This window comes from Sinocyclocheilus anshuiensis, unplaced genomic scaffold, assembly GCF_001515605.1.
Source record: "Sinocyclocheilus anshuiensis isolate Anshui unplaced genomic scaffold, SAMN03320099.WGS_v1.1 scaffold85, whole genome shotgun sequence".
Taxonomy (NCBI): domain Eukaryota; kingdom Metazoa; phylum Chordata; class Actinopteri; order Cypriniformes; family Cyprinidae; genus Sinocyclocheilus; species Sinocyclocheilus anshuiensis.
Genome location: NW_015536800.1, coordinates 970,399 through 980,561, shown reverse-complemented (window position 1 = coordinate 980,561; position 10,163 = coordinate 970,399). Strand labels below are relative to the sequence as shown.

The window sequence follows — 10,163 nt, the reverse complement described above, 5'->3', positions numbered from 1 at the left end:
AACCTTAAACCGCATAAACACATTTCATTACACCAAATACACAAAATAATGTTCTTTTTAGCAGCATGATATGACCCCTTTAAAAAAAAACCTAAACCAATAAAAAGAAGAGAAAAACACTAGAAAAGGCACCAGAAGAATGGCACAATCCTTGTCTGGAGTTGTCATTTACAGTGCAGTATTTTCAAATTATTTTATAATTAACCATTTTAGTAGCCTATCAGATTTGAGAAAGGGACTGAGAATCTCATTCTAATAGATGAATTTTCTGGTTGTGTTTGATTTAACATAAAATGAAGCCCAGACAAATGAGGGTATCTGAATGTTTTAAATTTGCATTAGGAAAGTGCGAGACTTGAATGTCCTTCCACTAGTTACAGCTCCTACATAAATAATAAGGCTACTGAGGGTCTGTTTTCACTGAGCTCAGACATAAAGTGGAAAAAGTGAATTATTTTAAGAGTATATATATGTATGCAGCGTTGAATTGATAAATATATATAAAGCTTATGAAGCGAAGTGAGCTTTATTTAGTTGCTATACAATACTGTCAACCAGAGGTAAATTTGAAAACTGCACTGCGCTGAATTGTCCATGACAAATCAGCAGAGGGAGACATATCCATAAAGATGAGTAAGCAGTTTAATTTCCCAAGCTGAGTATTCCATTGTTGGATGTAATGTTTAGTATTTAATGTTCCATCTGAATAACTGTCCTTCTATATTTTCTTTTATTTATTTATTCCCAGTTTTTATTTTACTGTTGTGTTGTTTAATGTGTATAGATAGATAGCTAGATAGATAGGGAAACTGTGATAGGACAACAGCTTTTATTTACATATATTTATAAATGTATCAGTCACTTTTGATCAATTTAATGAATTTAATGCATCTTTGCTGAATAAAAGTATTAATTTCTTAAAAAATAAAAATCTTACTAAACCCAAACTTTGAATGGTAGTATATTTTGAAACAATTACAAACAGTTTACTGAGTGGTATTATACACCACATTTGCAATCCTGTTACTTATCACGTTTTAAATACATTTCAGGCCTCACATGTCTGCCTTTCAGCAAGGAATGACCATAATCTCTTTTGCGTGAGAACAGCCGTTCACTCGTACACAAACACACACACTGCCACACTCACACACATTTAGAGAACAATGAGTGTTGATAATAACTTGTTAACCAAAGCGCAGAGTTGCTAAAAGATTCTCTTTTCCTTTCATGCTGTTCACATAATGAGGGACACGGGTGCACACATGGGCGTCCTGTGCTTTCACTCTCATTAATCTGATCTCTCACCTTCCTGTTTCTGTGTACACACGTATTTGTTTTTAGATAGCTTCTAATGGAACCATTTTACGATTACACACACACATGCACTCGTAAACTGTAAGTGTGAAATCATTACACGTCAGGTAAAACTCAGTCGAGCCTAAGGAACAACATGTTCACTGAAAGCTTGATTTAATTAAAGATTTATTCATTTACTTTCTTTTTCTCTTCCTCTCTGCAGGTGCACAAGGTCAAACTTGTCATGTGTAAAAAGCCCTCTGCGATGAGATAACCCATCATGCATTTCTCTTCAGGCCATCACTCTTTCTGAAACTCTATCTCTTATTCTGTTTTGCCTCTGTATTTTTCTTTCTTTCCAATTTTATAAAAAAGATCATGCAATTATTTACTCATTCTCACTTACATTACAGTAAGCAGTTTTCCCTGATGCAACTTACATTTCACAGTATACATTTTTTAGCAGTTCATGCATTTCCTGAGAATCAAATTCACAACCTTGATGTTGCTGACACTACAGTTAGAAATATAAGAACCCTTAGGTTTTTCCAGACTCGCATGCTCTCTTGTAAAGACATATGATAACTTTGTACTCATTTTCACCTTCAAATCAAATCATTCATGCAAATCATTACTCTATGTAGCTCTCAAGTGACGTGAAATGAAGTATGACACCTATGGTGCAGGTCTGACGCTCTTGAACCTGAGACATACATAAAGTGCTACATATATTTGCATAATGAGCATCATGAATGATTTTAGATGACTGTATGGGAAGAAAAGACCTAAACCTTAAATCCTCCTTTTTGTGTTTTGCAAAAAAATAAAATAAAAATAACAGCTTGGAATTTCACAAGGGTAAGTAAATAATGACAGGATTCTTTAGTCTTTATCAAACATTTATCTAAAAGATTTTTTTTTTTTTTAATTCCGTGCTCTTGGTTTTTGCACCATGAATAGTTAAAACTGCACTGGTAACCTACAACTGCAACATTAAAAAGCTAATTCTTCCTGATTTAACATATAAAACAGAGTTTTGCTGGTTATAAATTAATGTATAGGCTATAGGTTTATACCGTGGTGCTAAATAATATTTTTGACTTGAATAAAACCAGTTGATTTTGATGTCCCCATTTTTTTATGTGTGTTTTTGTGTGTCTTTTACAATATGTGCATTGTAAATGAAATGCTAAGTAGATAGCAATATAGATTTTCATATGTCCCAGTCCCAGGTGTCCCAGTTTGACAAAGTGTGTCCAGTCAATTAAAATGTTAATATGTCCCAGTTCTAGTTGTTGGCTAAAATCCTCAATGTCCTTCTAGCTACTATCTCTGGTGATGTTTGTGTTCTCACTAGAATTACAGTGGGAAGGACGTTGTTTCTTTGCCATTGCAAGTTGCTGATACTTTCATTCCAAAACATCTCTCAGCAAATTAACTTGTAAATAGTTGCCATAACAACAGCGATAGCTGCTGGCTGCAGAAATGCCAAGACAAAAATGCTTTTCAATTAACAATGATCTGAAAGAAGCCTAGCATGTCAGAACTGAAAAGAGGGATTTTGCCATCACTGTAAATGTTCGTGTGTTTTTTTTCCCCTTTCATTTTTTTCATTTTTCCCATGGAGGTAAATCAGACATAGATCACATTCAGACTCAGGCTACATACAAAGACACTCTTCACTTTTTACAAGTACAAGTGATTGAATGTTATTTGTGCAATTGCATTTTATAGTTTTGTATTTCAATAATGTGAATATTGTAATAATTACTTGATGACATATTTTCAAATTTACATACCAAAGTCAAAATTTGGTCATTTTAAAGGAATAGTTCCCCCAAAATGAAAATGTACTTACCCTCAGGCCATCCAAGATGTAGATGAGTTTGTTTTTTCATCAAAACAGATTTGGAGATATTTAGTATTACATCACTTGCTCTCCAATCAATCTTCTACAGTGAATGGGTGCCGTCAGAATGAGTCCAAAGAGCTAATAGAAGTATCTCAATAATCCACAAGTAATCCACACGACTCCAGTCCATCAGTTAACATCTTCTGAAGCAAAAAAGCTGTGTGTTTGTTATAAACAAATTAAGATGTTTTTTGCTTCAGGCTAAAATAAAGTCGTTTATCCATTATGTTGCGTTCTGCAGTGAAAGTCGTCTGAATCAGGAATACAAAATATGCCCAGATCAAGCACCATTTACAACTGAAAACAGTCCAAAACCATTCTAAACAAATATTGGTACATTTTGATAGAGATCAACAGGGGATGGACTATTTCACTGGAGGAAGCGTTATAATGGAATATGGTTTAATATTTCAGCCAATGGTTAAAATTTAAAACGGATTTCACTCACAAGATGTTAATTGATGGACTGGAGTCTTGTGGGTAACTTGTGAATTATCATGCTTTTATCAGTTTTTTTGCATTCTCATTTGATGGCTCCCATTTACTGCAATCCATTGGTGAGCAAGTGATGTAATGCTACATTTCTCCAAGTCATGGTCCAATGAAGAAGCAAACTCATCTTCATCTTGAGGGTGAGTAAATTTTAGCAAATTTTCATTGTTGAGTGAACTATTTCTTTAATAACAAAACGTTGTACAAATTGCAAACCACTCCAAGTACTGTGAGGATAAGTTTTGTGGGGGTCTGTTGTTTGCAGACTTCCTCTTTTGATTCGTCTGCTGAGCCATCTGTTCACACTTTCAGATCCCTTTTAAAGAAAATATAGGTATGCATACATTTACACGTTTTTGTTTTTTTAATCGCATATTTTTAAAGGCAAGCGAAAGAGGTCAAATTCTGCACAAAAAATAAACTGATATGAAATCAGTCACTTCCCCTGAAAACATACAAATAAAATAAAATAAAAAAACCTGAGAAAATGTACCTCCCCTTTCCCACCTGCTAGCACACTGTATAGGTGGTAAGAGAGAGTGAAAGCAGAGGTGTGTGTGTGTGTGTGTGTGTGTGTGTGTGTGTGTGAGAGAGAGAGAGAGAGAGAGAGCAGAAGAAAATCACTATTTGCTACATCTCAAGCCCAGTCCTGCATTTTTAATCATGCTTTAAATAATACAGAACACACTATGACCAGAACACTTGTCTTTTGTCCAGAGTGTGTATGTGTTTGTGCAAAACAGCAATGCACTTGAATTACTTTATGTTTTCCTGCAAGTATTTTGGCCCACTGATATAACACAATTCATTATTGCCCCATTATACCTCTGTCACTCAATAAAAATATAATAAATATAATAAAAAATAAAAATAAAAAAACATGCCAAGTCATTATCTAGAGTTTTTGACCTCTCTTTCAAACAGCAGAGGGTGCTAAACCGGGCCTTTGTTTTTTTTCTTCTCTAAGAAATATAGTTCCTTCACACATTAAATCTTATTCCCACATCATTCTCCCTTATGGATTCAGGTGACCCACTAGCTCTTAGACCATTTTTTCTGCTTTAAATATTTTATTGGTCTTAGTTAGATGTGCCCCAGACTCCTTAATTTCTTACATGCTGCAGTACTTTCTTTGTCCACCATTACTTATTCATTTTTACTAAACCAATAAACTCGCCTCAAGTCCAGAAAATACTATTTACACTGCCTTTCTTTCTGCAGTGGAACATAAAAAAAAGATATTTTGAGAAATGCCTCTGTGTTTATTTGTCCATACGATGGAAGTCAATGGTCACCAAAACCAACATTCTTTAAAATCTTCTTTTGTGTTATTTTATTTTATTTTAATCATCAGAACAGATTTGGATAAATTTAGCATTACATCACTTCCTCACCAATGAATCCTCTGCAATGAATGGGTGCCATCAGCATGACAGTACAAGCAGCTGATAAAAACATCACAATAATCCAAAATTTTTACTTTTGGGTCAACAAATCCTTTAAGGCCTGTTTCACAATGCAAACACAAACAGTGTAAAAGTGGCAGGATAACAGAAAAACATTTCAGCCATGGTGTACCATGTGAATATGAAGGAATTTTTCTGTGTTGATTGTTCACAGGTGTTTTACATTTATTAAAATTACACACTGCATTGTTTGTGTTGTGTTTTAGGATTGAAGAAAATGTCCGTAAACTTGTTGTACTAGTAATTTTCTGTCAGGACATTATCTGTTTTTCTACATTTGTTTTTCTTAGTGCAGGTTATTATTTCTATATGTCATACATTATATTTACAAAAAAAAAAGATGAAGAGTTGTCCATTTAGAGCTATTTGTAGAACTTACTGGCAAAAACTTCAATATCACATTTACACTCAAATGATAATTACTGAACCCAACCCCAGTATGAGGTTTAAAAACTGCTTAAAACCAGCCTTTTTTTCATACCGTGGGTGAGTAGTTTGTGCTACTATTTTATGTTTCTTCATAAAAGCCTGCAAAAGTGTTAATAAATAGCTTTAAAGTTTATGTTTTTCCCGCTGAATTCAGTGTGACACACAGCAAAAACAGGCTCAGCAAGAAAGTCTGTGTTCAGTGGCATGCAAGGGAGGCTTCTGAGGAGCAACGCTGCTCACGCGCACAGTGGGAATGCTGTAACCTGTTAATATGGGTGAAGAAATGAATATGCGCTGGTCACACGACAGACGCTGTACGTGTGAAACAGGCCTAAGCACTGAAACTGACAAGAGATAGAGGAAAATTGTTTGACGAGTGTGAATGTACGTATAGTCAGACTTATGACTCAAGGCTTATTGTAATACTAAAACTTGTATGCTGATTTATGAAAATGTTGAACTGTATGCTGTGTGAAGGTCTGTAGGTCTTTTAGATCGATTTAGGATCCATAAGAGGAATTCTAACTAGATACCAACAAAGAGTAAATTTTCTTTACAAAAATTATTTACTACTTTTTCTTTACGGGATTATATCTCTTTACGGGATTAGGTACATCTGAAGAAAATGTAAAGCTGTAAAACGTTGCTCCAAAAACACACAGAGTAAGTAAGAATTTGGGTTTTGCAAGTGCTGAGTGAGATACTGTAATGGCAGACGGGGCACAGGTGTGGGTGAACAATGCCAGGGGTGGAGCTGGAGCTAATATACCTCAGGATGAGCATGCCAAGGTGTGAGAGCATAAAAACAATGGCAAAAGATATTAGTGACTCTAACAGGGAAACATTTATACATGCATCTTGCAGTCACTTTCATCTAAAGTGACTTTTTTTTTCATGAGCTCATGCGATCCCTGCTACTGTTTGTAGTTGGGGTGCCAGTTTATGTACTTTGAGCTCAATTGTGCCTCAAGCCATTAAAGGAATGTTTTGGGTTCAAAACAGCTTAAGCTACTATTATTGTCTGTGGTAATCGACAGCATATATGGCATGCTGATGATTAGGCCCTACCACAGACAATAATTAAAGTGCTCATCCTTCAATTTGTAAAAAAAAAAAAAATTGTAAAAAAAAAAAAAAACTGTCTGCATAGTAATGCATGTCTGGAAAGCTTAAGTTAAACATGTCTGATTTTAAGAATTCGTCCCCTTTCAGTTCATGAGCTGCTGTAATAGACCAAATAATCAAAAATATCCACAAAATCACACACAAGATTTTTTTTTGTCCTTGCTAATAAAGGTGTACAGGGTCAATTTTTGTAGCCTTTCTTTGGACTTTTAAAGACTTCTAAAGTATAGGTTTAAACAGTAGCCTATATGTGAACTGACTTTCAAAAATTAAATATCTTCATTTCTAATATATATATTTTTTTCTTTTTCACCCACATTTTTACATTATTGATTATTTATTTATTACAGTCCTCATGAGAGTTTGATTTGTGGACCTTGGTAAGAAGTTTGGGCACGTATGTACTAGTTTAATATGTTAATTTAAGTTGAATATTTATTTATCTATTTATTTGACCATTTACATTTGTAATAGTTGTCATTCAGATGTACGTATGACCCATACAGAAAAAAAATAATTAGACTCCATGTTAAATGGAAAGACAGCGCACGCCCCCTGTACGCTTTATCTGGAGAGAGAGAGAGAGAGAGAGAGAAGAGAGAGAGAGAGAGAGAGGTTGGTTGGTGAAGATCAGTTGAGTCTTAGCACGGAGCTCTTCAGTCAATGACAGCGCTCACATTCTCCTCTTGAAGGTGACGCATAAGGGATTACTGGAGCGGTTCTGCGGCGTTTCATGTCGCTGTCGTGTTTATCAGGGTGTTGATTTCTCTCTCTGTCTCGATGCAGATGCTTGTGCTGGTCGGTGTGTGCGCGCTGCTGATCGCCGGAGCTTCTGCCCGCAACGACAACGGCAATTTTTTGGACGACAAATGGTTGACCGGGAGATGGGACAAATTCAGAGATGTGAGTGCTGCTTTCCTTCATAATAGTTGCTCATTCCCTTAATCTAGAGAGCTGTCTACCTAGAACGCGTTTTTGGGCATCGAAAACGCGCTTGAATTGATGCTGACTAGGTAGGCAGCTTACTCGGTTTTTGTAATTTGGGTCTGTATGTGTTGTTTGAGAGCGTGTGTCTTAGGCTATTTTTACGGTAAGATGCTGAATGTTTAGTAAGAAGCAGCATGGGATTTCATTTGGCCTGTATAAAGCCCAAAATACGCCTTCAGTAAATCTGTATTTAGAGTTCCGTTTTGTATTAATTCAGTATTTTACGGAAGACAGTCACCAATCAATTAGACTCAGTGCGTCACTTCTGCGCCGCTAAGTGGGCTTTGGAACGGCTATTTTAACCATCCACGAGCTAATGCACTAAGACGAGGTCTGAACTATATTAGCTTTGTGTCTGTCAGCATGAGCACTTGGTTTGTTACATACAAAGACCAGAAATGAGAGCATCATACAAACAATAACAAGTATTTCTTTCACCTGCGGATGTTGTGATGCTTGACGCGTGCGCGTGCGTGCGTGCGTGCATGTCTTAGTGCAGTGATTTTCAACCTTGCTACACTCAACCTAAGAAATATTTCTAGTAGCTGGGTTTAGGGAAGAATTTCTTTATTAAATCTATAATACAGAAAATGGCTTATTAAATTCTAAAAATATTAGGACTGTCAAATTAACTCATTTTAATATGAATATGCTGCACATATGATAGTCAGAACAATGACATGATTGTGATTGTAATATTGAATTTATACAACCATCAATAAAGTAGAAGATATTGAGCAACATTACAGGCAAAATAGGCAAGTTAGTTTGTATGTTTCTTATTTATAAACAAAATAGTTCCAAAAGAAGGCAAAAGCATCAAGCATGTGCATTTCAAAAGCCAGTCTGGAATAGTTTGTGATTTTCTCTCCCCACTCAAAGCGTTCTGTAATCACTCTTCCATTTCCCGCTCTCTGCACACTTGTAAACCCTGCTTTATTAAAACAAAAATAATAATTTAAGAGCTCTTAAAACGCTGTTTGGCCAATTAATTTCAAGGATCGGACCTAACTATTGTGTATAATGTAGGAGGAACTCATTTCTGGTTTTGTGTTGATTAAAATACAAGACAAAGAAATACAGCGAAACACTGTTAGACCAAAATACTCAAAAATAAGATGAATAGAACAATATATGTTTTAAACCTGCACACAGTAGCTGGCAAACCAAAAGTGACAAGCCCTGATAGCTTGTCTGAATGCACATCAACATCAAAATAACAATCAAGATGTGTCGAGTTACATAACAAGGTTCTTTATAAACATGATGTTAATTGACAGTGAACACTCAGTGTAATGATATCATCTGGACCAGAGGACTTCCATTTCCTCCTGTGTGCCTATTTGCGGTAATGTTGTTTATGTAAGGGATGTAGTTAAGACAGGCACATGGGTGGCGTAGGTCTCAAATACGGGGCATGACAAATTACTGTTTCACTAGAATCACTACCTGATTATTCTGTCTCTCTCCCCCTCGCTTTTACTGTATACACACTCTAATTTCAGTCAATTATTCAAGTGTACTTTATGGGAACACCAGTAAAAACTAACACTTTTAAACTGGTAGAATTAAGAAACAGAACACCAATGACATTGAGGTTTTATTTAAAGGGGTCCTATTATGCTCTTTTACGATGTCTTGAATTTGTTTTGGGGGTGTACTAGAACATGCTCTCATGCTTGGTGGTTCGAAATACGCATTATTTTTTACATAATTTACATTATTACAATACCTTTCTCCCCAGCCTGGCACAAACGGCTCGGTTAGTTCCGGGTTTGATGAAGGCCCGCCTTCCAAAAAACGAAATGTGATGTAATTGGTTAGCTGTCCCAGTGCGTTGTGATTGGCGAACAGCTTAGACGGTGTTTCAGTACTGCCACGCCCCTTGCCAAAACAGCAAGTTCTGTCTGCTCCGGCTTAGTTAAGGATGGCGTCAATATTGCCATATCAATTTGAGCCGGATTCAGACCCAGAAAATATTGAACAAGAGGATCGCGCAGAACCTTTGCACGCACAGATATTGCAAGACCTATTACAGTGGTAACGTTATTGTTTTTTTTTTTGCTAAATCACGTTTTAGATAGGATGTCAACAACCACTTAAAAATAACTGCATTTACTATGTACAGATAAGTGCATATGTATTATTTTTATTGTTATGTAACTCTAACATTATAACATGAATTGCAGTGAAACTGTTATACAGTTGAATTTATTTATACCATAGTCCAGTGTTTCCCAGGCGGCATATATATGCAAACTCATTCTCTGCCAGCAGGAGGCGCTGTTGGAGTGGTAGAGATCAAGGTTTCCCCAGTAACGGCTGTACACAAAGCAGCGCTCAGCTCAAAAAAATACTGCTTTATCAGACATTACATTTCCTTCAGAAATACAGTGATATAAAAACACCCGCACTCAATGTATGGGAAACACTGTAGTCTCATAATTGAAGTG

The 10,163-nt window shown here is 35.9% G+C and overlaps 1 protein-coding gene across 1 annotated transcript in view; it reads left to right on the top strand.

Annotated features, from left to right (window-relative positions):
• Nucleotides 1-7,503: 7,503 nt before the first annotated feature.
• The window catches only part of LOC107656715 (testican-3-like), a 42,270-nt gene continuing 39,610 nt past the window's right edge, over nucleotides 7,504-10,163 (top strand). The window contains exon 1 of the mRNA XM_016444657.1: nucleotides 7,504-7,626. Within this exon, the coding sequence (XP_016300143.1) occupies nucleotides 7,504-7,626 (123 nt within the window). The remainder of the gene's footprint in view (nucleotides 7,627-10,163) is intronic.